This window comes from Macaca mulatta, chromosome 13, assembly GCF_049350105.2.
Source record: "Macaca mulatta isolate MMU2019108-1 chromosome 13, T2T-MMU8v2.0, whole genome shotgun sequence".
Taxonomy (NCBI): Eukaryota; Metazoa; Chordata; class Mammalia; order Primates; family Cercopithecidae; genus Macaca; species Macaca mulatta.
The window spans coordinates 23,300,416-23,327,767 of NC_133418.1; the positions used below are offsets into that span (position 1 = coordinate 23,300,416).

A 27,352-nucleotide genomic window follows, 5' to 3' on the forward strand; every position below is an offset into this window, starting at 1 on the left:
GGTTGTCTCATTTCTTTGTCCTCCTCTGTGGTGTGACACAGGTGCAGGAGGAGGTACACAGTCACAGAAGCGATGCTTTCCCTGTGCAGGGTGGCTGACAGCCTTGCCCGCAACTCCTGGCCTCCTCCCCCTACATGTACACATTCACTGCTCTGACCCTGAGTTGGACCCAGCTAGGAATTGTGACTTCAGTTACTCGTATTTCCTCTGAGCCTCTAGTCATGGCCAAGGGCTAATCTGTATATGAAAACCCACTTGAAAGAAATCCCAGTGCTGAAGAAAGAATTGAAACATACAGAGTGTTTCCTTGCTCAAGGGAGTGTGGACTTCGGCGCTTTCACTGAGCAGAGGCTGCAGGTGACCACCTTGGCTCTCCCTGCAGGAGACAGCCCAGGGAGACTGAGCCTGAATTTGCTGCCATGTTTTGAGGACATTATCCACACTAGTCTCTTTCATCTGGGCCGAGGTGGGTAATTTTCCTTAGAGTCAAGTAATAGAAAAAGTGTTCTTCTTCCGAGAGCTGGTACATTGCCCTCTTGTGAATGAGAGCTCTGTACGTGACCACAACACCCTTTCATTTGACCACTAAGAGACTGAAGGCCAATTCCGGATCAACTTTACAGCTGCCTAGGGTCTGCGGTACCACCCATGGCATACTTTCTGTGGTCTGATGCTTTATTTTTTATTGTATTTTACTGATTTATGGCATGCATATCATATGAGCTGTCTCAGATTCTCCCCAGAATAAGGTGAGGAATATATTAATATTTAAAATAAAATAAACAAAATGTCAGTGTGTGTGTGTCTTAGGCTGGAAATTCCTTAAGGGCAGGGACCATGTCTGTTTATATAGCACCTGGCACAGTGTCAAATTGAGGCTTAACACATGAATTTTGATGAAGAGCAGAAAGCAGCTGCAGACACTTAGGCCTCATGCTCCCACTGATAGTCATCCAGACGCTGTTTGCCAAGGTCCCCTTCCTCATGCCTGATGAATCCTTACCCCACTCCTGACCATACAGCTTCACTCCCCACAGTCTACCTGGTCCTCACCCAAGCTCATGCTCTCTCACAAGCCCAGCCACACCTGCATCAGCTCAGAGGTTCACCCCAATCACCCAGCCCACCCTTTCACCCACTGTCCCCACCACCCTGCAGGCCCATCCCAGGCTGGGCAGCCGCGCGTGGTGCTAGGAAATGCCACTGGCATTTAGGCGTTTGAGGTGCTGTCCCCACACGTGCCTTGGCCCTGTGGGGGCCTCCAGCCAGGCAGGGACCCGGGAAAGGGAGGGAGAGGATAAGCCGCTTCGAAACTCCAGATGCAGCAGTTAAAAAGAGGACAGAGGCAATGATCCTTCAAATTGCCACATCTGTATAATCTGCCTTTTATTTTCTGCTTCATGAAGTTTTATTTCCTATTATTTATTCACCTCCCCGCCCTCCCCTCCCCCGCCTCCACTCCTCCTTAGCAGGCGACATGCTCAGATGGGTCCTGAGCCCTGGCCTGGGTCTGGGTCCACCCCCATCCCCTCCCTGGGGCTGGCTGCTGGGAGGAGGCACCTGCTCCCCGCTTCTCTGACTCCCTGTCTTCTACTTTCCCTTCCTTCCTTGGGACATTTGGGTACTGCATCCCCCCATCATTGTGTTTCAGCCTCCGAAGTCCCCTCCCTCCATCCTTCAAGTAGAGCTCTGAGAAAACGTGCATGGATCATGGGATCATGGAGGTGAGGCCTGTTCCTAAAGCCTGTATCACTGTCACCTCCCCCAGCAGTCCTAGAACTCACAGCCAGGCGATGTCCCTGGCCCTCTCATTTCCTCTGCTCGCCATTTCCCGCTCTCCCCACCCTGGAACCTTCCCTCCCTTTTCTAGTTCTCCAACCTGTGGTTGGAGAGCTGGGCTGGTCCACCCTGGGTGCAGGGGGCTATCAAGATGGGAAGGAGGGGACCAGCCAGATGTGCAGGGAGGTGCAGCCTGTAGTGTGTTTTCAGACCCTGAGCACCCACTGCCCCCTTCCCCACCCAGGTATGAGAACAAAGAAGCAACTCAGAGAGAGACGCAGGCCTTCTGGTCCTAGGCTTGCGGTCTGGTTAGATAGGTCTGGAGCAAGTCTGGAAGACGGTGGTTGGAGTGGGGTGAGAGGGTGTTTGGGAAAGGATGCTCATGATGTTTTATTTCTTCCTCGCCTAGCACCACCTCACTCCTCCCAGATACAGAAGCGTAGGAGGCCAGGGGATCAGCCTTTTCCCAGGAAGACAGGTCGGACTTCAGGCTTGAGGGTTAGAGTTTGCAGTTGCTGTTCCTAGTGGCTGCTTCTCGCAGAAGACAGTGATCCCAGATAGAGGCCTGGGATGACCATGAGGGACTTGGCAAATATCATCTGAAACCCAACAGTATTTTGTGTTCTATATGCAACCGTCTTCTGATCTTCACTTTCCTACTTTGCTCTATAGTTCTGTACAAGTCTCATTTCTTAAGCTATTGTGGTTTTTTTTTTTTTTTTTTTTTTTTTTTTTTTGAGATGGAGTCTCGCTCTGTCGCCCAGGTTGGAGTGCAGTGGCCGGATCTCAGCTCACTGCAAGCTCCGCCTCCCGGGTTTACGCCATCCTCCTGCCTCAGCCTCCCGAGTAGCTGGGACTACAGGCGCCCGCCACGTCGCCCGGCTAGTTTTTTGTATTTTTTTTAGTAGAGATGGGGTTTCACCGTGTTAGCCAGGATGGTCTCGATCTCCTGACCTTGTGATCCGCCCGTCTCGGCCTCCCAAAGTGCTGGGATTACAGGCTTAAGCCACCGCGCCCGGCCTATTGTGTTTTGTTTGTTTGTTTGTTTGTTTGTTTCCCCTTGGGACCTGGGAGGAGTCCTTTTGGGTTCATCTTGTTTTCTCCTGGTGTCTACCAAAGGGAAACGTTCATAGCAGGTAGTTCATGAAAGACTTCTGAATGAATGAATGAACGAATCAGCTAATGTAAGGGTTATAGCAGAATCCTCATGTCCCAGCCTGTACTAACTGTGGCTAGCTGGCTTTCCTCTGGTTTCTGCCCCATCCTGGACTTTTTTGGAAGCCTGGCTTTAGCTCGGTGGCAAACTGAGTCAGGCTCCAAGCTCCCATCAGGGAGGGTGGGGCACCATAAGCCGCCCCACCCCCACCCCAAACACAGAGCAGATTCCACATATGGAAATATGGTGTTTGCCTGATGGAAAATTACCGGGGAAATCTGGGAGAAAGAGGGTTTCATACCTAAACCAGTCAGATGAGGCCCTCGATGCTTTTCACTGACCTGGGTCACTACTGCGTCACAGCATTAAGCTGCACATTTTTCTGGCTCAAGCCACGCATTTTACAGTTGAGGTAAGTGAGCAGTCTCCCGGGGTCGCCAGCAGGGAAGGGACAGAAATCCGGTCACAACCCTACACTCCAGGTGTGGACTCTTTTAGCAACATCCCTCAGCCAATCTCTCCCAGGGGGAAAACAAAGGCAATGACCAGGGGCCACATTATTATGATATGATAACTAGCAAAACTTTAATAACACCAACCAGTTCAGCCCCTAGAATAACAGACTGGGCAGAACCCTTTCCCCCTGCCTCACCAAAGAGGGTGTTTCTAGGGAAGAAACGGCTACACTTTGCAGGTAAACACTTTCATCGCCTTCACGGCGACAAGAGCTCCAGGCCTTGTTCCTCCCTTCTTTCTTCCTACTTGTCTCTTTCTCTTCCTTGTTTTCCTTCGGTGGGGAAATGAGTTTCCATTCTGACCAAGCTCATCTGTTTTAAGGACAATTTCTTTCCTGCTGTAGTTAAGTCTTCTGGGTGCTCTCATCTCCCCAGGGGGATGGCTATATGTGGGGGTACCAATGCTACCCACAGCTGGGGGCCTCCCCACTGGGTCCCTCTAGGGGGTGAGGACAGGGGAATGATGTGACTTCGGTGGGAGGATGAGAGGGCCTGGACTGTGAGGTCCCAATCTGTGCTCCTAGCAAGGGCTGTGGCTGTCAGTGAAGCTTGCTACCAGGCCCCCATCTCCAGCAAAAAAAAGCAAACAAACATAAAACAAACAAAAAAAGACAGTATTTACAAATGAACTTGTCTCTCATTGGGGCGGCTCTGGGCGTCTGGGTAGTAGGCGGGTAAGCCTGGGCCCGCAGGGTTGTGTGCAGGAGCGGGAGCTCAGGCTCCTGAAACTGGGGGGAGGGTGCCTTGTCTGGGGGAGGCGCCTTGGCTTCAGGGAGGGTGCCTTGGCTGTGGAAAAGGCAGGAGAGAGTCTGACGGGAAGAAGACCATGGAGGAGGAGGAGAAGTGGGGGGGTCTCAGAGGGGGAGGGGGAGGGAGGCGCAGTGGGGAGGTGTTGGCTTCATGCTGTTACTAGTTTGATTTATCCCTAATGAGTTCTCAGCACATGGCTGCTCCCGGCTCACTCCAGGGGCCAGCCGGCCCGCCCCGACTCTGCAGCAACAGCAGCAGCTCGCTCAGAAAAGAGCCAATTTCCACACTGCACAGTCCGCTTCACTCAGGGGGAAATCACATTTTCCCTGGAGAGCCGCAGGCGGCGCTTCCCTCCACAGCCTGGCCGGCTGCCACGGGGCACAGATGCCAAGGAGCCGGGTCCCCCACCTCCCCTTCTCTCCCCATCCAAAGCCCCTCTTGCTGCCTTCCAGGAGGCCTGAGTCCTTTCACCGTGCGCCTTAGTCCCTGCTGCTTCTCAAGGATAGGGGAAAGAGTGAGGTCAGGGGAAGGAGAGACCTGTCTGCCCTGCCTGCCTGCTCCAGCTTCTTCCAGGAAAGAGAACTAGGCACCCTCCTTCTCTCTGAAGGGCATGGAGATGTGGGGATGGGGTTGATGACAGTGGTGTGTGCCTGTGAGAGTGGGGACTCGTGGGGACAGGTGTCTGCCACCCAGGAGGTAAAGACCTCCAGCGTCTGTGTCCCAGTGGTCCCCAAAGAGCCATGGGAGCTGTAGACAGTAATGAGAAGAGCAAGAAGCCAAGGAGAGGGCCATGGGGCGAGGGCGATAGGGAGAGGACAAAGGGGAGAGGGAGATGGGGAGAGGGAGAAGAGGGGAGGGTGATGGGGAGAGGGAGAAGGTGATAGCGAGAGGGCACTGGAGAGAGGGAGGAGGGATGCTTCCTGGCATTTCATGAGCACGGTCAGGGACTCCAAGCTCTCCCCAAACATTCCCTTTCTCTTTCCCTCATTCATAGCCCTGGAGACACAAATGTCTCTGGAACAGTAGGGAAAGGAATAATTGCTGTAGACTCAGCAGAAAAGGAAAAAGACTAGAAAACTAAAAGAAGTTAACAAAGGAAGGAGATAGAGGTGAGAGAGGGAGTTTCCTCCATGAGAACCATAGCCACGGTGGCTTGGCCACTTGGCATCAGAAGGTAGCACAGCAGCCTGGGGCAGAGGAGCCACCAGCTCCTTTATGGAACATGGAAGGCTTTATGACCCTAAAGGTTAGAGAGGGGCTGCCAAAGGGCACCCAGAAGGGAGATTTAGGGCCAAGGATGGAGGGAAGTCTGAGATCAGCCTGGCACCGCCCTGCCTGGCCCCAGTGCTTCTTCTGTTGAGCTCTGGGCCTTGTCCAGTCACGCTTTGCAGGGAGGGGCAGCAGAAGTCACTGTGCCCCAACTGGCCAAGTGACTTCTGCTCCTCCCTGCAACTCAAGGGGTGTTTGAGGTCTCTCAGAAGCCTGGCCATGTCCAGATAATCTGAGGCCTGATGATAGGATGCAGATTAGACCTTGGGTTAGGGGTCAGGCTGTGGTCCCGGCTCCTCTGCTGACTCGCTGAATGACCTTGAAAAAGTCAAGGTCAAGTTATCTGTTGGTCTCAGATTCCCCAAGTGCAAAACAAAAGAGGCCAATGTTCAAAATCAGAGATGTAAATAGGTATGAATGGGCTTTGTATGGAAAAAGAAACTAAGCCTGTGTAGAGGGTTATTATCACTTCTGAGGCTGAGGCAGGGCAGAGATGCTGTTAAGCTGTGGGTGCAGGAGCTGCCTGTGAGGGAGCTCAAACCCCGCCCCGGCCTCCCTCAGCCTTGATTGACGGGGCTGATGCTGACGCCCAGGCCCAGTAATAATGGCATTGAGGTCTGCAGTCCTCTTCCTCTAGTGCCCACCCCCAAAGGACAAGGAAGTGTGAATTATCTCAAAGAAGCCTCATGGTTTTTTTTTTGTTTTTTGTTTTTTTTTGAGACAGAGTCTCGCTCTGTCACCCAGACTAGAGCGCAGTGGCATGATCTCGGCTCACTGCAACCTCCGCCTCCTGGGTTCTCCTGCCTCAGCCTCCTGAGTAGCTGGGATTACAGGCATGTGCCAGTACGCCTGGCTAATTTTTGTATTTTTAGTAGAGACGAGTTTCATCATGTTGGCCAGACTGGTCTCAGACTCCTGACCTCGTGATCCACGCGCCTCAGCCTCCCAAAGTGCTGGGATTACAGGCGTGAGCCACAGTGCCCAGCCAGGAAGCCTCATGTTGATATGGATGGGGAAGGTGTGTGTATTTTGAGTGGTAGAAGTGGGAGGATGGTGAGGGCAGGTGGGAGAGGGGAGATTTTAGCAAGAGCCTCACCCTCTCTGTCTTTCTGTTTCTATTGGGAGGCTCCTGCTTCCACTTCCAGTAGGTTTCACCAACTCCTCTTGCCTGAAGTTGTCACCAATGTTGAGTGTGTGTTTGGCACAGAGGGCAGAAGATACATATTTCTTAGCCACAACTCATGGCAAGGATATTGGAGAAGTGAGAGATGATGTGACAAGGGGAGGGGTTGGAAGTAGCCTGGGGGCTGACTTTGTAGGTGACGACTCCCAGTTCCACCGTCTCTACTCCTGGAACTTTCTGGTAGAGGGTACAGGTCAGAGCAATTCTGTTCATCTGGTGGGCCCCAGGCAGGGTTCCAGCTGCCCCCTTTCCCAGCAAGAAACCCACTGCCCTGCCAGGGTGGGTTGGTCCACATGAATTTCCTGCGAGCTCCTAGCACCCTGGGCTGGCCTGGTCTGTGCTAGAACCTGAGGAGGAGGAGTGAGGGTAATGGACCAGGGAGAAATTAAGAGTAGCCTGCCTGGGAAGCTCAGGTGGTCTCTCTACATGAGTAGTGAAAGGGATTATTCCAGGCGGAAGGGATAGACCCTCAGTGCTCTCAATGCCTCAGGAATGTTTTGGGCCCATGCCTCATCCCCAGTTCTCCTACCAACACACATACCACGCCCAGAGAACCCCCGGCTCCCCTGTACCATAAAGCAATTTCCCTTCACCTGCGACCACTCACAGATGCTGCCCTCACTCCCCCAGGTGAAACTGGCCACTGGGCCAACCCACAAAGCCCCCTACGTGTCCTCCCTGTCCTTGTCATCACGCCCTTCTTCACTGTGTCCCCCCATGTGCCAGCCTGAGTTCTCCCAACACCACCCCAAATGCTGGGGCACTTCGAATTGTCTTTCTTTCACCCAATACATAAATGGCCCTATTTTCTGAGCCCGAAAAGGGGACCCATGGTTTGACCATGGGCAGAATATTGGATAGGTACTAGCCAAGGCCCGCTACATGGGGAGCACATCCCCCAGTCACCAAACACCCGCTCTGAGCACAGGTTCCTGGCAAGCCCAGCTCACCTCAGGGAAAGAAAGGCAAGTTTTAAACCATGGTCACCTTAGCCAAAGCACAGCCTAAGCCCCTTTGTTGGTTGTGAGTCGGAAAGGGCCTGACGGGTGTACAGAGTGTCCCCAGAGGGGCTGTGGCTGTAAATGCAAGGGATGGCTCTACGGGCTCCTTCAGATGCTGTGCATCTCAAAGTGATTTGTGGGTAGGGAGCACTCGGGATCCCAGGGGTTTGAGGTCAGGAAGACTCTCAGATATCATGGATTCAGAGTCGCGCTACAGAGGGAAGTCCTGCCATTGAGAAAAGAGCCACATCTCAGATCCCCTCAGAAGAGATGGATTTTCTTCCTGGGAGGGCTCCCCCCTGCCATGTCATCCATGGCAGCATCCCTAACCTCCCTTTGGGAGGCCTAAGGAGGTAAGAGCCCTGTCTCCCAGCCTCTGACCTCCCAGCCCTGGAATCCCTGGGCCCCTTCCATCGCACTCAATCCCAGTGCTGTCTGTCCAGCTGTCCACATTCACCTGGGCATCCCAGCTGCAGGCCCCTGCCCCCTTGTTCCAGCTGGGTCTCACATGGAGAGGGTCCATGTGGATACCAGACAGCCCCCTGGAGTGCAGAGCCCAAGCTGTCACACTGCATTTCCCAAATTTCCTGGAGGGGGTTGGCCTAAAGTCCTAAGTTTCTATAGCCTCCCTCACCTTGTCCTGGCCCCACCACACTGTACCTCTCCATTCAGTCAGGTCAAATCTTAAGCAAATCAAAAGAAATCAAATCCCCAGTGGCAGCCCCAGAACCTCCACTGGGTCTAGAACCCTTTGGCATCCCTGATGAGGACCCTGGGGTTTTGGGTACAAGTGTTGGGCTTAGAGTAAGAGGACTTGGTTGAATCTACTACTTCTTATCTTTGGCAAGTCATTTCATTTTTTTCAAAGCCTCAGTTTCCTCATATGTAAAAGGAAGCTGTGTGTAAAACAGGGCTAATTTCAACTTAACTTATATGAAGCCCTCCATATGGTGCCTTGCACACAAGAGAGCCCAGTCTTCTCTCTTCCTTCAGAGCTGTTTATGCAAGCTGTAGTCATAGCTATTCCCAGATCCTTCACTAACCCACCCTGCTGATTCTCTGGCTTCCTGTTAATAATAACAGCACTCCTTGCGGGGAGTCTATGGCTGGCTTGACACTGTGCTATCCTTGCATTTACTCAGTGTCGAAGAACTTGGGATGAGTGAGGTACCCAGCATTCAACATGAATTAAAGGCAGAGGGAGAAGGCCAAGCCAGAGCTGTGGGGCACTAGATGGTCCCTTCCAACCCATGGCCCCAAAGTGAGTTTGTCGGCTACTCAGCTCTGATGTTCTTGGGAGAAAGCCCAGCCCCAAGGTGCCTCCTTCCCCAGCCAACCCCAAAGCCTGAGATGAAGAGCAATGGTTTATTGAGTCATGTGGTAATGGCAGGTTGTCTTTTAAAAAAAGAAAGAAGCATCAAGGAGAGAAGCCCCACATGGCAAAGAGAGACATTTCACTCAGAGGCCAAAGTCTGGGGGTGGAAAGAAGGAAGCTTGACCCAAACAAAGTTTCATTTACAGTATATACAGTCAGGCCTTGGGGGCAGGAGCTGCTGGGGAGCAGAGAGGGACCCTGTATTGTTGGCTTCAGGGGGTGCCTTGGGTCTCTTCAGTAGCTGGTGGGCGTGAGCTGCAGGAAGCACACTGGGCTTGGCAGGAGCTGTCGGGAAGGGGAAGCGAGTTTCCTGCAATTCTGCCTTGCTCTGCCCTGGGTGAAGCCGCACACCACGCCTCACCTCCCAGGCACCCAGGCCCTGTGGAATGTCTGTTTTAAGCTGCCTGGGGCTGGTCCAGCTGATGGCAGCTGCAAAGGGGATGCCCCACTGCAGGAGGACCTGGGGTGGTGCTGTACCTTCACAGCAGCAGGCAAAAGAAGTCAGCTGACAGCCTGGTGGAATTTCTGAGGGACTCGCCCCAGCCTTCAGCCAGCCCATGCCCAAGAGGGAGGTGTAGAAAGAGCCAAGCAAATGATGTGGAGAAAGAGGACAGTTAGAGCCTCCGTGTGGGGCAGGCGGGAGGCTGAGGGAGGTGACTACTCCCTGGGTGGCTGGTGAGGAGAGCCTCAGCACCAGGCTGTGACTTGTGGGCTGGAGGGAAGTGCTTACGGTCCATAATTGCTAGAGTTGTGTTAATAATGGAGCCATGGAGGTGCCCTGTGTACCCCTTGGGCCCAGGCAGGAACCATTCGCCATCCCCCCAAGTTCCTTGGCTATTCCTTCTTCTCTCCTTTGGTGGGTACCAGCTGGGGGCTACGTTTCTTCTTCAATTTTGTCTTTTTCAGCATGGCATGGTTCTCTTTCCCTGGGACTCCTGCCCCTCATTAAGGAGTCTCGGAGGACAGTTTGGCCTTCTCCAAGGTCATCCTGTCTTTCATGGTTCATTAAATTAACCACACAGGGAGTGTGCCGCAATGCTGGACTGGTGGTTATTTTTCATGTAATAAATAAAGATCCTTTGTGTGACTCTCTGGGGCCTGTCCCAGGCCGAGTCCTCCTGTTGCTCAGTCGCTCCCACTGTCCCCATGGTAACTACAGATGGTCAAAGGCCGTGGCAGTGGTGGGCGGTGCGCTCGGCCTTGATGTGGAACTGTAATAATATGGGGAACCTGGACACATTAAAAAAAAATAACAACAACACTGCTGGTCAGAAAGGAAAATTGCACCATAGCCTTCCCTGCATCTGCTGACCTTTAAGACAACACAAGTTAATCATTCATTTCTCTGGCCTATCTGATCATCAAAGATTAACTCCTCTCCAGCCCTATTTCCTCCTTCTCTGGCCTCACCTTTGAGTTTCTGGCCAGAATGAGAACAGTGGCTTCTTGCCCCTTCCCCCTATGGCTGCTCTGACCTTCAACACCCTCGTTGCAGGGAGAGGGCAATAGAAAACAATTGCATGTGGAACCCCAAAGAATCAAGTGCACTGAGGGGTCATCGGGATCCTCCCTAGCCTTGCCCAAACAGTGCCAGGACAGAGAGCCTTCTCTCTTAAGACCCAGGGAGATTAGACTGCTGCGGGGTCAAAGGGGATCTGGGCTTGACGGCCCTTAAGGTGAGGCTCTGCACACCTGCAGGATGGGCAGCCTGGGGAGGCTCAGTGGGAAGGTGCCTGAACCCTGGTATGTCTCATTGCCCTCATCTTTTCTGGTTAAGTTGAATGGAAAGGTGGGTTGGAGTTGAACTCATCTGGCAAACAGGGCCCAGGTCTGCCCCCTTTCAAGTTATTTCTGGAATACAAGGAGGTAATGGGAAGAGTGGGGGTCTCGGGGAATGGATGGTTCCCAGCCTGCAATGGTGCCTGTGGGGTCGGCCATCCTTGGGTCACTGCTTCTGTCTAGCTCAGGTTTGCTCTGATACCCCCAAGGCCACCACTCAGAGAGGCTCTAGTGGGATCCCTCCAGTCCCCATTGGTGGGGTTTTGCTTTGCTGGAAAGCTTATCCTCCCAGTCCAGGACTCCAGGACAAGAGAGGGGTGAAGAGAAGCCTGAAAGCTCACTGCAGCTCACTCTCTGGACTTTGACCCTGAATACTGCCAGCATCTCAGGCTAAATATGGGGAATGTGGTGGAACAAAGGATTTCTGTGTAAGGGTTTGGTGCTGAATCATGAGTATTTCGGAGCCACTTAGATGGTTAATGGGGACAACAGGATGGCATTCTTGAAATCGGCTCCCAGGAAGGAGAGCAGTTGCATTCTGGCGGGGTGCCCGGCGTCAGTGTCTGCACTGTGGGACTGTAAGCCGCGGAGGCAGGAGGTCCTCTCTTAGGCTTTTCTCAAGTCCTCCCCTGCCCTCCCCTTCAAGGCCTGAGCCCTGAATCTTACACAAAACAAAGATTGAAAAGACACGGCCTTAAGAAGCAGGAGGGAAACCAATGCCTGGGAGCCTCTGGACTTCCGCCCTCTTTCCCCAAACCACCAGGTACACTGCCCTCCTGCTGCCTTCTTCCATTACAAACACCACCACCTCCCAGGCTGTCTGTATAATCTGAGGCCTCCCAGCTTTCAGGTAACCTTTGACCCACCCTTGCCCCCCACCACACCATCCATCCTGCCCAGCAAAGGCCTGGGCGGCCCCAGGGACTTACTCAGCAAGCTGGAGTTGGGGAAGCGCCAGGCCTCGCTGTAGGAGGAGTAGGGGGTGTGGCCATAGGCATTGCCAGAGTATTCACTTCCTGTTGGAGGCACACAGGGGAGAGGCCTGTGAGGTGAAGGGCACCAGTGCAGGGCTGGGGTGCGGGGAGGTCTGCAGGGCTGGCAACGGGCAAGCTCAGGAATGGTGGGGGAGACAGTTGGAGCCATGGCAGGGACAGTGGAGATCAGAAGGTCCCTCTATCACCCCTTTTGAAACCCATCGGTCTGGATAATTTGGGGCAGTGTCCTTTTCCGTAGGTACTGGAGGCACTGGTTTGACACACTACAGCCCTCCCAGGAGGCCCAGAAGGTAGATGTTATAACTATCCCCATTTTCCAGATGAAGAAACTGAGGCTCTGGGATCTGCGGAAGCTCCCAGAGCTGGAGGGTTTGGTGGAGTTAGGAAACTGTGCTGTGACTCTAGGGCCCAGGGACTAACTGCTCCTTCTGCTGCCTGGACCTTCTGCCGAAGGGCTCTTCTGGGAGGGCCCCACAGCAGAGGCATGGGGTTAGGCGCCAAAGAGGAAATCTGTATATATGAACCTTTTCGCCTCCGTAGGTATGAGTGTGTGTGTATGCACGGGGGGCTGAGGGGAGGTGTGAGGGTTAAGGGTGGGACAGGAGGGAGAGACCCAGAGGGCACCCACCTCCCGGGAAGCTGCGTCCTGGGACTTGGAGTAGTTTGTTGTTCCATCCTGAGTCTGCCACTTTAAGCAAACTCAATGTATACATTTACACAAAGTAAATCAGATCACCTCCTTCTAGTAATAGATTCTTGACTTTTCCAAAGGAATTATTTACAGATGAAATTAGTTAAGAATTCCCTGACATAACAAAAACAAAGTCAAGCTGACCACCACAGCCACTACCGGTGCTTGGTGTAGAGCTTAAAGTTTGTAAAGCACTTTCCCACACATTATGATCTTTTATTCTCACGACTACCCTATGAGGTACTCATGGATACCAATTTATAGAAAAGGAAACTGGAGTGCAGCATGATTAAGTAGTTTGCCTCAAATCACATTGTTGTTAAATGTCAGAGTAGAACTCGACCTTAGGGCTCTTGACTCTAAATTGCAGATAATCCCTTTATTCACTTACAAGATAATTCCATTTACAAAGCTAGATTCCTGCCAATCCTGAGACTCAATGAATTTCCACCCAGCCTTTCAGAAACTCACCTACGATTGTGAGCTGATTGTGAGCTACGTGGTTCTGAGTTTGCTTCTCAGACTCTCTGGACGGGTTGCTTGAAACTCCCTGAGTCTGGAATTGACCTGTCTAGAGTCAAATTCTTACTTCCCATTTCCTGGTTCTGTAACCTTGGACAAATCACTTAGCCTCTCTGAATGAGTGACTTACAGGTGAGCCTTGGTTTCCTCATCTATAAAGTGGGCCAAATAATTATTCCTATCTCATTTGGTTTAACAAGAATTAAATGAGAAAATATGTATTAAATGCTTAGCACCATGCTTCAAATATATAGGGAGCGCTCAATAAATGTAAGCTTTTATTATTTTCCCATTAAACAGGTGCGAAAATAAAGCTCAATGAAGGCTTAAATCAGTCATTCAACCAGTCTTACGGCCTGGGTTGGGGTTAGTGGGAGCTGCTTTATTGCCAGACAAGTAGGCGTTTATACAGGAAGAAGAGAGATGAAGAGGAGGAGCCTGAAGCAGAGAAAGGCTACTGGATCCTTTCCTTGTCTAGGAAGTCAATGACAGATAAGAACACAGTAAGAAAGTTCCTTAGGGGCAGAGACTAAGTCTAATGTAAATCAAGCAAAAAATATGGGTAAAAAAAAGAAGGGGGTAAAGAAGTAAAAAGCAAAGCAAAAACAAAAAACAAAAAACAAAAAATACCCTAAGAAATAATTGAATCTAAACCTCTATTTAACAGATGAAAAACTAAGAAATAATCTACTCTAAACATCTATTTAACAGATAACACATCTGTTACATAGGGAAGTAAAGACATTTGGCCAAGGCCACGTGTTCAGTGAAAGCCTGAACTAGAATCCTGGCCCCGTCCTTCCACACTGGTGCTCTCTCTTGCATCTCCCAGTGCCAAGTGCCCTCTGTTTAGCCCAGGTCTCCCGGGTTTCAGCCAATTCTCTATTGGCCACATAGCAAGGGCCCTAGCACCTTTTACCACACCCTACCCAATGGCAAACACAGCAAGCTCTAAAGGACAAGGGAGAGAGGTGGAAAACACAATGTGTTTACCCTCTCATTTTGTCACTCATTCATGCATTCACTCACTCATCCACTTATTTATGTATTTAACTACCATTTACCAAGTATCTCAGTCACATGGAACCTGGGGCAGGGGATGAGGCTCGGTAGGTGGTACACACCTAGGTGTGGCATCTTCCTGTCACCAGATGTGCCTACCTGCCTGCAGTCACAGCAGATGAAACGTCTCCGCCCCAATGAAAGGCCAACCCTGCCTCTTTGCTCTGCATTCTACCCTACTCACCTTTCCAAGGATTTGGCCGCTCCAACGATCCCATTTTCTGTTTCATCAGTCTCTCCCTTCACCCTGCAAACATACTCTGCTATCTTCTGTCTTTAAAAAATCCCCTTCCTATCCCCACATTCCTCTCTAGTTACCAGTGCCTTTCTCTGCCCCATGGTCTCTGCCTTCATCTTCTTATCCCTTCCCATCAGGCCAACTCTGATCCCCTCAAGTCCCCACAGTCTCTAACTCCATCATACCAACGGTCGCTTCTATATCCACAATTCCCTTGACCGTTTAGCTCATCTCTCTCTCCATGCCTTTGGGTTTGTGATGACGAGTCTTCTGTTTGCTTTGTAACTCAGTTGTCTTTCCTACTCATTCTCCTTGCTGTTCCTTCTCTGTTGAGCTCTAAATTGTTGAAGAACCCCAGGCTTGCTTTCTAGTAGTCTTATCATTAAATGACAGCTTTGTGCAATGGCTGAAATTTATACTCCAGTCAGGATTCTTTCCTGGCTTCAGACATACATGATATACCTACAAACTTATTATAAAACTAGGTATTTAGTAGGCATCTCAATCCTAACATGGCCCAAAAAACTCTTGATTTCCACTTGCCATCTACTACATCACTTCCCCTCCTGGTCTCCCATATATATACTTGCCACCATCATCCATGCCCCAAACCTACAAATGATCCTTGTTTCCTCTATTTTCTCATCCCGACAGCCAATCCACCAGCAAGGTTTGCTGGCTTTGCAGCCAAAATATATTTTCAGGGTCTCTTTTTTCCTCCTTCACTGCTAATTCCCTAGCTGAAGCCACTGTCATCTCTTGCAAGTACTGATACTGTCTCCTAACTGGTCTGTGCTTTCTCTCTTGACTGTGTACAATTCATTTTCCTAGAAATCAGAGTCGCCTTTTCAAACTTGACCCAGCCACTACCAATTACTTGCTACCATGCTAAACTAGTTCCTGCCTTAGGCCCTTTGCACTTGCTGTTCTTTGGGCCAGGGATGGTCTGCCCCAGTTTATCACTTGGATGGTCACTTTGAACACCTTCTCAGAGAAGTCTCCCCTGGCAACCCAATCTAAAGTAGTTATCTCCTCTCCCTGTGGCTCTTTATTACATCATCCCGTTTTATTGTCTTCACAGACAATAAATTATTATGTTTATTCATTCGTTGACTTATTTACTGTCCATTTCTCTTCACCATTAGGTTATAAGCTCCAGCAATAAAGGAATCTGACTTATTCACTGTTGTATCCCCAGCATCCCATACAGTAGACCTTCAACCAGTATTTGTTAAGTGAAAAAGTGGTGAATGAATGGATGGAAGTACACAAGGATGAATGAAAGTGTGAATGATGGAAGGATGGATGGGTGGAAAGATGGATGGAAAGACAGATAGATAAAAGGATATATGTATAGAAAGATGGATAGATTAATGGAGGAATAGATTGAAAAGGGGATGAAAGATGGATGTATGAGAGGATGGATGGCTGGAAGAATGGATGATGAAAGGATGGATGGAAAGATAGATTAAAGGATAGTTCTGTGAAAAGATGAATGGATGAATGAATATGGATGGAAAAATAAAAGGATTGATGGAAAGATGGATGGATGGAAAGATGGATGATAGATAACTGGAAAGACAGATGAATTAAAAGATGGATGGAGGGGCCAGGCACGGTGTCTCATACCTGTAATCCTAGCACTTTGGGAGGCAAAGGTGGGCAGATTGCCTGAGGCCAGGAGTTTGAGACCAGCTTGGCCAACATGGTGAAACCTTGTCTCTACTAAAAATAAAAAAATTAGCCAGGCATGATGGCAGATCCCTGTAGTCCCAGCTACTGGGGGAGGGGCGGGGGGCTGAGGCAGGAGAATTGCTTGAACCTAGGAGGCAGAGGTTACAGTGAGATAAGATCATGCCACTACACTCCAGCCTGGGCAACAGAGCAAGACTTTGTCTCCAAAAAAAAAAAAAAAAAAAAAAAAAGATGGATGGAAAGATGGAAGGATTGGTGGAAAGGTAGAGGATGACAGGATGGATGACGAAAGTTGGAAGGATAGATGGGAAAATGCATGGATATGTGGAAAAATGTATGGGAAGATGAATGAGTGGAAAGATAGATGATTGGATGGATCCATATATCTGGAGCTGCTGGTTCTGCTCTAGAACTGGTTGAGAATCATTGACTGTTAACGGAGTCAGAACAAAAAATAAAATAAAATAAAATAAAATAAAATAAAACAAAACAAAATAAAAGAGAAACAGAAGGTGAATAGACAAGGGAAATCTGTCCTAGCCCTTTTCCTGTCCTCCTCTCTTGTAGCCTATGTCTTTATTTCTGGTATGGTAGGAGGCAGTATGGTGTAGTGGAAAGAGCCTTAGACGTGAAATTGAAAAACCCGTGTTTGCACAACTCAGCCACTGAGTATGATTATGACCCTGAGCACACCACTTTGCTTTTGCTTCAGTTTCCTTATCCATAAAGCTGGGATAGTATTAGCCTCTCAGTCTTCTGGTCAGGGTAAAATTAGAAATAAAGTTATACATATTTGAATGGCTACACATGCAGAAGTACATAATAAGTGATCCTTCCTTTCATAATCGATTGAAGAATGTCTTTGGCATGCCTTGCTTTAAGCATTTATCATGTACCTAACATGCATGCAGTAAGTGCTCGATGAAAGTTTATCCACTTTAATTGCAGGAATCTCCATTCGATCAACTGGGAGATTGCAGGTGGTGGTAAGAGATGGACATATAATTTTTCCACAAAAAAAATTCCTTAAGAATTCATTTGCGCAATGCTATCCCTAGGAACCAAGTGATTCATTTAAATAGTGCTGCATTTTCTAAAAACTGATTTTCATGGAACTCACTGGGAGCCCAACTGTGTGGGACAAGGTCCCTCCTTTGTGGATTTTACTTGCAGTCAGTGTCCTAGTTGTGCTTTTTTTTTTTTTTTTCTCTTTTTCACAGCACCCACTCAGGATTCTTTCTGGAAACAACCTGGGGGACTTTGATGAGAGGCCCAAGCCTGCCAGCTACCTCACAGGTCAGACTCTGGGCCCCAGAAACCCCATGCCCTGGGCCTGCCCTCAGGGAATGATTCATAATTAAGAGAAAAGCCTTGTGCTTTATGTTTCTTCCTCCTCCTCTAAGCAGGCGGCAGGGGAAGGTGGAGGGGTTGGAAGGGGAATGGGGGGAGCCGACTGGAGCCTGGGATTTTGATTGAGAGGCCCCATTATCCACACTCTTAAAAAAATAACCGAATCTTTTCCTTTTTTATCTTGACCAATCTCATTTCACGCTCCAGAAGAGGAAGGGAGGGAGGGAGGGAGTCCGGGGCCAGGAGGGAGAGAGGAGTCAGTATTCTGTATTTTCAACGCTGCATTAAGCACATCGCCACGGTAACCAGGCAGCAACAAGTGCCAGCTCAGCAGGTTCCCAGGGAGCACAGAGCCTTTTTCCCTCCTCCTTTCTCTCCCTCCCTTCCCTCTGCCCAGGAGATCCCAGCCCACCTGCCTCTGCATAGGGTGCCCAGAGTGGGTGGCTGGCAAAGATTAACTCCTGCCGGCAAGGAAGGGAAGCAGGCCTAGGTAAATATGCCAAGTCTCTGGGGTCAGAGCCAGAGAGGCTGGCTAGGGCTGGCATGGGGGTCACAGATGCCTTGTGTTCAGACCTCTTTCCAGAAATTCCAGGTCCCAGGCCTTTTTGACCAGTGAAAATGGCTCAATTATGTCTCATCCATCCCAAAGTCTTTCCTATACAGCTCCTAAACCATTGAGACTTGCCCAAGGAAACTCCCATTATCTTCGTTTGTTCAGATCTTGTCACCTTGAATCATCATTGGATGATGACTGGCAGACAAAGAAACCCAAATGACTGGCAGGCAGGTTCCAGGACGGTTCAAATGAGGATGGAGAGCTACTCCAGGCTCGTTTTATCCTCTATAGTACTCTTAGAGTACCTAGAACCGGGGTCCTATCCATGCAGGGTTGAGAGAAAGTGAGATGTGAAGCATATATTTCATCATCATGGTCATCATCATCATCATTATCATCATCATCAATACCCTTCCGATTCAGATTTTACAGAAGGGGAAAACGGATTCATCAGAGTTAAATCACCAGGAGACCAGCACTGCTTGAGGGTAGGGCTCATCTTCCACTCACAGCGTTTTGGGGCCCTTGAACTGCTCTCCATTTATGCTCACTGATTCACTGGAAGAAGTGGTGGAGCTTGGATTTGAACACAGGTCTGTCTCAGCCCCTCCCTTTTCATCATGGAGGGTAATGTGGCAGGCCTGGGAAGAAGGAGGCCGAGCTGGGGCGAGTTAAACAGGGAGTCAGGACTGCACTGGGATATTGTCTCCAGGCATTTACAAGATGCCCCCTTTGGTCCATCCTTCAATGCCCTTCGGGAAGTCTATGAATAGGGCACAGAATGCCTCTTGCCCCTCGTGTCCCACCTTGCTCCAATACTTCCTCTGTGCAGTGCTCCCCTCCCTGCCAGCCCTCTCCTTACCTGCCACCATGCCTGCGATGGCAGAGGAGGCATAGCTGCCCTGTCCGCTGGTGGGGATGTGGGGTGGGTATCCGGGCAGCGTGGGCCCCACCATCTCTCGCCCTGGAAAAATACAGCAAAGAGTCATCAGTTGGACCGTAGGGGCTCCCATATGTATCATCTCACTCTCCTGAGGCTGTCTTCCCCCATGCCATTCCCACCCACTCTACAGTCATTCTCCAAACCCACTTCCTCCTGCCCCCTCCTCTTGTAAGCCCAAGTTCTTGTCACCTCTGTCTGGTCTTCTGCAGGACAGAGGCTCCACCATGCAGGGAGCACTTGTTACTGCAGTCTCACACTGTTCCCTGTTCTCCAGTGGTTTTGTTTACGTGATTGTTATCTTATTAATCCACAAGAATGTCCTGGTATTGAAGGCTGAGGCTATGTCATCTGTTCTTTGTTATCCCCGACAGCAGCCTGCAGAGCAGTGGGTACAGCTGGCCTCCATAAATACATTTGAAGCCACTTGACTCTGAGCTCATCCCTTTCATTCCTGGCTCTGAGGAGTACCAAGAATAAGACCCTATGAAGGGATGGCATGTATGTGGCCCACTAACTCATCACTATTTTTTGGGGGGAGCCTGTGATAGACATTGCTAATCAACCACTAAACCATTTCCCACTGAGTAGAGGGGGCCTTCCAAGTGGATGCAATCTATCAGAGTTGCAAGGTACAGGAAACCGATTGGCTAACCCCAACCTGTAAGGAGATGTGGCTGAGATATTTCACTTTTACATGACCATGAGCCACATATCTGTCAATTCTATTTTGAAAAGAACCATTTTTAGCAAAACAGACACCAATCTCTCTGTTTCTCTATGGCTTGTGGGTCATACTCCAACCTTGGTGATACCAAATCAGCTCTGTAAAGACCTCATTTCCCAGCTCTGCTTCTCCTCTACGTCGAGAAATCACTTTCCCATTCCGGAGGCCCCACCTGACCTGGCGAGCATCTCCCCATCTACTACATACGACAATGAACATAAACATGATCCCTTGCCCCTGCCCCTCTTCTACTGCTCCTATGTCCTGCAGGCCCCAACCAGACTCTCCTTCACCCCGAGATTCTTGGCAAGGTGACAGTACACCCTGGTTTGCCAAGGTGTACCCAGGTGATGACCACTATCCCAGCATATTTATTAATTATACCTATTTCACTCTCAAAATGCTCCAATCGGAATAATGAGTTATTTGCTCATCCTCGTTCTTGGTAATATTTACAGAGTTTCTCAGTCTCAGCAATATCGGCATGTTAGGTGCACAATTCTTTGCTGCAAGAGGCTGTCCTGTGCATTGTAGGATGTTTAGCAGCATTTCTGGCCTCCATCCAGTAGATGCCAGCAGCAGTTTTCACCCATTGTGACAACAAAAATGTCTCCAGACATTACCATATGTCCTCAGCAGGAGGTAGTAGGGGCAAAATCGCTGCTGGCTAAGAACCATTATGTTGGACTATGACCGTTTTACCCAAATGCCTTCTGTCTCTTCCATTTTGGGGGCTGCTTTTTCCTCCCAAAACCTGTGTGGGTCACTGTGAGCCCCTGTTAACCAACTTACCAAATTCATCTCCTCTATGGTACTGCTTGTCCAACTTTCCGCCCATCAGTCCCCCCCAGGTCCTTCATACCTCAGCCCCTTCAAGGGGTGCCTGGTCATGACAGAAGGGAAGGAAGGTCCCATGAAATCCTGTTAAGTTGCCAATACTACAGTGACTACCTCCTCCTTATCTCTCTTTCTGGAGATTCCCCAAAGACAATGTTCATTTGCTAAATACTTACTGAGTAAGTACTATGTTCTAGACACTTTTCTAAGCACTTGGGTGCATAGCAGAAAGCCAGAATGCTAAATTAGCAAGGCCAGGCACTAAATCAAGAAGGGACGTAGGCTGGGATAGGCATTTGGAGCCAAGCCCGAGGGGTCAATGAACAAAATCAGGCACACTCAACTTCTGCGCTTTCTCTAGAGGGAAGGGCCTGGGAATCAGAGGGCCTGGGGTCCTTATACTGCTTCTGTGGCTAGTTTTCTGAGTGCCCTTAGATAAGCCTAGTATGTGCCCCAAGTGTCAGTTTCTTCAAATGCAAAATGGGGGGGGGAGCGGAAACCATAGCTGGAGGCACCTTATTACAATTTCTATGAGGTTATCTGTATAATTCAGAGCCAGGGTTTCATGCTACAGGTGGACATTGATTAGTGCAATGGACACATTCTAGAAATGGTTATATGCCAATGAACTCCTACAGAATAAGAGCCATCAGTGTTCATTGGTTAAAACTGTGTGAATGTTTTGGTAAACCGGAACACCACCTTCTAATTTGTCTGACTATTCCTGCAGTGTCCAGCTGTGCTTGGTGCTGGACCAAATGGGGTGAAACCCACTAGCATTCCACAGGTGGGCTCAGTTCACCTGACACAAGGTCATCAAGGGAACAAATGAAGGGTTGGAAACACAGGAGGGGAAAAGAGGATTTTAAGATATTTAGATGTAGAGGGAGAAATATGCAGAAGCTATACTGAGATAAAATCTGAGCTTTCTGTGAAGAATACAACACAATAGACCCTCAAACTCAGCCCCCTTGGCCCTGAGATAAAGCACCGGCTAGGCAAGAGGGAAGGAGTGACAGGAAGTCTGTGAGAGCAGGAGGAGCACAGGGCAGGGACAGGTGGTGAGGGAGGGAGTGATGGAAGAGGGTGGCAGATTCAGGCCTGCTTCCTTCTTTTCTCTTCCCTCCCTACCTCCTCCTCAGAGAGAGAGAGAGAGAGAGAGAGAGAGAGAGAGAGAGAGAGAGAGAGAGAGAGAAAGGGAACTCTAGATCCAGGCCGGACCCTGGATGAAAGGTAGCCACTTAATTCTCTGAACCACATCTTCCTGCCTGTCACATAAGGAACTAGTTTAGATTTCAGCTTGTAAATTGGATTCACCTGACTACTTGATTGGCTGGTAGGGGCTTCCTGGCACCCAGTGTTGAGAAGGATTCTGAGGCAGCTTGTGTCTGCCATGATCGGGGTGGGGAGCAGTGGGAAGTGGTCTTGGCTCTCAGGTCACCTGTTTGCTGGTGCTGGCCTCGTGCCCTGCAGGGCTGCTTCTGGCCTGGCAGACTGCGGCCCCGTGCTCCCCCTCTCCCCGCCCTCATCCTGAACCTACTGCCTCTCGAGCCTAGCAGAGTAGCAGGCAGAGTTCCAGAGCATATACTCCCCTTACAACACAACTTAATGTGGTCCACAGGTGCCCCCACGGGGCTCTACCGCATAAGAAGTAGCCCCCACATTGCTCTTATAAATGAAATTCATCAGCCTCACTCCCCTGTACTCTAAGATTTTAATCTTCATCTCCCCTCAGTCACCTAATGTCTTCCCAATGGGGTAGAGGCTTCTGAATAGGACATCAGAACAGATGCCTGAGGCTTCCTCCCACGAAAGCTGGTCTGCCTGGAAAGACTAGTAAGACTTTCTTCAGCATGGCTCTCACCAAGACTGCGGCACCATAAACTTTCCCAACAGCCCTACAAAACTCTTTGCTCCAATTGCTTCAATACATAGTTCCTTCCAAAAAGCCAAGAAGCTTGCAAGCCTTCTTAGAAGCAAAACCACAGAAGCCATGGGGTGGAAACTGCATCAGGGCCTAACCGTGCCCTCTTATCTACTTCTCTGTTTTTAAGACTCTTCATCATAAAATATCCTAGCTATGAATGCCATCTCCTCTACACCCACATATCCGTCCAATGTGGTCCTATTTTTAAGAAGTTGTCAGAAAGCACAGGCCCATGTTGACTGGCTATGGAGTGGGGTTCTCTAAGAAAACTCTAGCTCCCTCCACACCTTGAAATATTGGTAAATATTCTAAATATTGGTAGAGACCAGAATCATAAAGCTGTTGCCTGGAGGAATTCGGAGGGTAGAGGTGATTTCAGACTATTTTATTTGCCCCCTTTGAAGTCTGCCCTCTATGTAACCCCTTTTCAGTTCCTTATCTCGTTCTGATAGCGAAGAGAATTTATGGCAACCCAGAAATCTCTTTGGCAGAACTAAATATAATTTTGTACAAAAGGATGGAGGAGGGGAATGGACTCTTTGATGATAAAACCTAGCTCACAGCTTTCCTTTGAGCTGAGCTGGAGTCAGTCCCAGAGCAGCTGGGACCAGGACGGCCTCGACATTGCTGTCTTGGCCAGTGTGTTGGGACTCCAGACCAGGGTTTCCAAAGGGAACTGGCGGCAATGTTAGGGGCACTCTTGCTACTCCCCAAACCCTGCTGTTTCCTCTTTCTTGGCTGACTGGGGACGAGCTGAGACTCAGAAGGATAGTCACCTTGGAAATCATACTATCAGAGCCACTGGGCCGAAAGAAGTGACCCAGAGAAAAACACTATGAAGCAGGTAAAGGAGTTGCAGGAGGCGGCAGCGAGGGTCCTTGGGAGTCACTCAGAGGGGTGCAGAAGATTGACGCAGGTTAAAGCTGAACTGACTGTGGAATGAAAACTTACTGTGTCCTCTTTCTTGGTCTGCAGCATTACCTAGGAATAATGTGGTCTCAGCTTCCTTCTCTTTCTTTTCTTTTTTTTTTCTTTTTTGAGATGGAGTTTTGCTCTTGTTGCCCAGGCTGGAGTGCAATGGCATGATCTTGGCTCACCGCAACCTCCGCCTCCTGGGTTCAAGCAATTCTCCTGCCTCAGCCTCCCGAGTAGCTGGGATTACAGGCATGTGCCACCACACCTGGCTAATTTTGTATTTTTATAGAGACAGGGTTTCTCCATGTTGGTCAGGCTCATCTTGAACTCCCGACCTCAGATGATCTGCCCACCTTGGCCTCCCAAAGTGCTGGGATTACAGGTGTGAGCCATCGGGCCCAGGCTCCTTTTCTTTCTTTCAAATTCACCTCTTCTTGGGAAGGTCTGCAGCCTCCTGTGCTCTTGGAACCATTCCCTTCCTAACCTTCCCCCACCCCGTCATGTCCTCCCAGCCCTCTCACCATGGCTCAGCCATGTGTTAGGTATTGAGGTCCAGTCTTGACCAGAGGCCTCAGGTGGACAGTCTGCAAGGAGCTCCAGACCAACACTCTGAGCTCAGCATGGACACCAGCCATCCCCTCCCTTGTGCCTGAGCCGCTTTCTGACTTGCTTCCTACTCTTGGCCATTTGCCTGGACCCCGGATCCTCCAAGCCTAGCACTCCTCACTCTTTTCAGAGCCTCTGCCTCTGTGCTCAATTGTCAACCCTTGGGCTAAGGGGCCCTGTGACCAGCCAGCACCCTTCAAAGTGCTCACACCTGCACTTCAGCATCATCTGGGCCTGGGTTGGGGGCTACCAGCCTGAAGGATATGCCGGTGCGGCATATTTGGCTGCCTGCTGCCTGCATGACCACCTGGTGTCTGCCGCCAGCTGTTTTATCCCATGGGTTGGGTGACCTCTCAGTCCTGCAGTTGGCCTAGAGAGTGGGCACGTCCACTGAATTAACAGCTGACAGTAGTTGGAGGCATCACCTCTGATTGACTGCATGTTGACAGGGGATGCTAACAGGATGACAGGGAGGGGACAAAGTGTGGGGGCTTTGGGAGTAGGGAGTTTGCCCTGGGCTGTTCCAATTACACTTTACACCACAGCCTGTGTCTGCACTGTGATACATCCATCCACTTCCAGTTGCCCTAAATCCTTCCCTCTCCTTCAGCTGGTCCTGCCAAGCCTCTCCACGGCTTGTACAGCAATTGCTCCCCAGCATCATGGGCACCACCGCACCCTCACCCCTTGCCTACCCTGTGACCACCCCCAGCCCTAGCCTGCCATTCTCAGAAGACATGCAGGCTTGTGTAACTCCCTGTAACTGACATGAGCCTCTTTTTCTCACCCCCTCCCCGCCCCTCTCTTCCCTTCCCCTCCCTTCCTCTCCACTCTCCTCACATTCCCCTCCCTCCCCTCATCCCATTTTCTCTGGCTGACATAATTTTACTGAGCTCACAGGTTTTTCTCCTGTAATCACTTTGGTCAAAACAAATGACCCATCTCTGCTGACTTCACCCTCTTGAATTCTTGAACTCCAAGTCAACATTTTATTCCTCGCTTTAGATCCTTAAACACCATCTCTCTGCCCACACGCTGGATGTCCCTCTCTTCTAAGAAAATTTCTCACATTAGGTGCAGGGATACACAGAGGGGGGGAAAAAAAAACCCGGGTGCCAGCCAGAAAGAAAATGTAGAGCCAGTTATAAAAAAGGATCCATGGGCCGGGCGCGGCGGCTCAGCACGTTGGGAGGCCAAGATGGGCAGATCATGAAGTCAGGAGATCTAGACTATCCTGGCTAACATGATGAAACCCGATCTCCACTAAAAATAAAAACAATTGGCCGGGTGTGGTGGTGCGCACCTGTAGTTCTGCTACTCGGGAGGCTGAGGCAGGAGAATCTCTTGAACCCAGGAGGCGGAGGCTGCACTGAGCTGAGATCACACCACTGCACTCCAGCCTGGGCAACAGAATGAGACTCCATCTCAAAAAAGAAGGGTCCATGGACTTGTATCACATGACCCTGTGGTAACTCTGGGCTGGCGGAGGTTTTGCTCTGTTGGTGCAGTGGTTTTCAAGTCCAAGGGCTTTCTAGGAGCAGGAACCCCCTTCTAAAAGAGCAGTTCTTCAGGGGTCTGGTGAGCATACATGGCTTCTGTAAAAGGCTTCATTTCAAGAGAGCATTGAGAGGCCCAAATTTGAAACCACTGGTCCAGATGGACTGTCTGACTCTGGGCTGCCTCTGTGACAGGTCTCCCACGCCCCACTCCCACACTGGTCTCTGCTCTAGCATTTCAAGGTCATCAGGGTAGGAGGGTATGGGAGGTGAGGAGGCATTTACTCTGTCACTAAATACCCACACTCCTTGGAGACAGTGCCAATATTAAAGAGATTCCTCCAATGCTGAACTGAGAGCTAGCTGGCTTCCTCCCTTGGTCCTGGGCCCTAGCTGGGCCCACATCTAAAATAGTCCTATCTCTGTGGACGCCCTTAAGGTATCTGATGACCATATGGGTCTCTGCTCCCCACTTTCACTGCACATCAGGCCCTCTCCAAGCCAAGCCAAGCACTTGACTCTTAGCCATTCCTCAGACCCTGGCTGGATGGGCGAAGGTCCTTCTGCCAGGAGACCCAGCTCCCCTTGAGGTCTGACTCACGGAGTGCAGGCCCAGGCCTCATCCAATTGCAGATGGTGATCCCACCCAGAGACTTTGGCAGGGACCTTCTCCTCCCTGGGCCAGTTTCCTCAGCAGCACAAGAAGTTTGCTCTAGAGGCTCCCTCGGGTGCTTCCAGATTTACTTATTTTTATTTATTTTTTTCCTTTTTGAGATGGAGTCTTCCTCTGTCACCCAGGCTGGAATGCAATGACGTGACCTCAGCTCACTGCAACCTATGCCTCCTGGGTTCAAGCAATTCTCCTGCCTCACCCTCCCCAGTAGCTGGGATTACAGGTGTCTGCCACCACACCTATCTAATTTTTCGTATTTTAGTAGAGATGGGGTTTCACCATCTTGGCCAGGCTGGTCTTGAACTCTTGACCTCATGATCCACCTGCCTCAGCCTACTAAAGTGCTGGAATTACAGGCGTGAGCCACTGCGCCCGGTCAGTGCTTCAGCTTTAAATATTTTGAGGCAGTTGAGGTTCCTGATGGGAGGTCCCCCACTCCTCCTCTCCCAAGTTGTTGAATCACTGAATTTATCATGTTTAACAGATGTCTGACTGTCCTCCTGGTGATGCTGTTAAGCTAGGTATGAAGATAGCTACATCATGGAAACACAACTGGGACTGACCCTTGGCCTTTTTGGAAATTTGATCCTGAAATTGGTTCCAAAAGTCAATGCCTTTTTCCCTCCAAAATGTTCATTTTTCCTTCTATTTATTTATGCATTTACCAAGACCAAGTGTTCCTATGTTACAGCACCTGGCTCCCGGCCTTAGGGTTCCTGCTTTTCCGTGGGGTCTAGGGGTGGTGTATCCCACTTTCCGGCACCCCTAGAGCATCCGCCCCTTCCGAGCATGTCTTCCCAGTCACGGAGACCCTCATGTTGGCACCTCCAAAAGTTGCCGGAGGAATTAGGGAATAGGGTGGTGGTGGACAAGATTGGGGCCAGAGAGGGGGCTGGTGGTCGGCCCTGAGGACCCCCCTCCCACCCACCGCAATGCCTGCATGGCCCCGGGACTTCCCTGTCATACCTGAGAGGAGGGCCTGGCCCGTGAACTGCCCGTACACGGAGGCAGCATGGGGAAAGGCATTGAAGGGCGGGACCGAGGCACCGGCTGGGACCCCGGAGCCGACTTGCTGCAGATCCAAAAAGGCGGAGCTAGATAAAGAGGAAGGGGTGGAGCTAGAACTGGACACCTCGGGGGTTTCCTGCTTTATGGCGAAGGGTGAATGAGGATCTGCCGGAGGGAGGGAGACAACAAGGAGAGAGGGGTGTGAGATGATGGGGCGGGAACATGCACAAACCAAGCCATGAGATGTGGAGGGTGCGGGGCGCGGGGCAGGCAGGCCCAGCTGCTCTCAGAGTCTGGGCCGGGGAGC

The 27,352-nt window shown here is 50.4% G+C and overlaps 1 protein-coding gene across 6 annotated transcripts in view; it reads right to left on the reverse strand.

The window, feature by feature from the left end:
- Positions 1 to 9,004: 9,004 nt before the first annotated feature.
- PAX8 (paired box 8) overlaps positions 9,005 to 27,352 on the reverse strand; it is a 60,907-nt gene continuing 42,559 nt past the window's right edge. For 2 of the 6 annotated variants that reach the window (XM_015113145.3, XM_015113144.3), the window contains exons 9-12: positions 27,004 to 27,131; positions 18,779 to 18,880; positions 11,737 to 11,823; positions 9,005 to 10,258 (exon numbers count right to left, since the gene is read on the reverse strand). In XM_015113145.3, the coding sequence (XP_014968631.1) occupies positions 11,737 to 11,823; positions 18,779 to 18,880; positions 27,004 to 27,131 (317 nt within the window). In that variant the 3' untranslated portion in view covers positions 9,005 to 10,258. Of the gene's footprint in view, positions 10,259 to 11,736; positions 11,824 to 18,778; positions 18,881 to 27,003; positions 27,211 to 27,352 lie in introns of all 6 variants that reach the window. The other 4 variants (XM_001093559.5, XM_015113143.3, XM_001093332.4 and 1 more) reach the window with 2 other exon arrangements.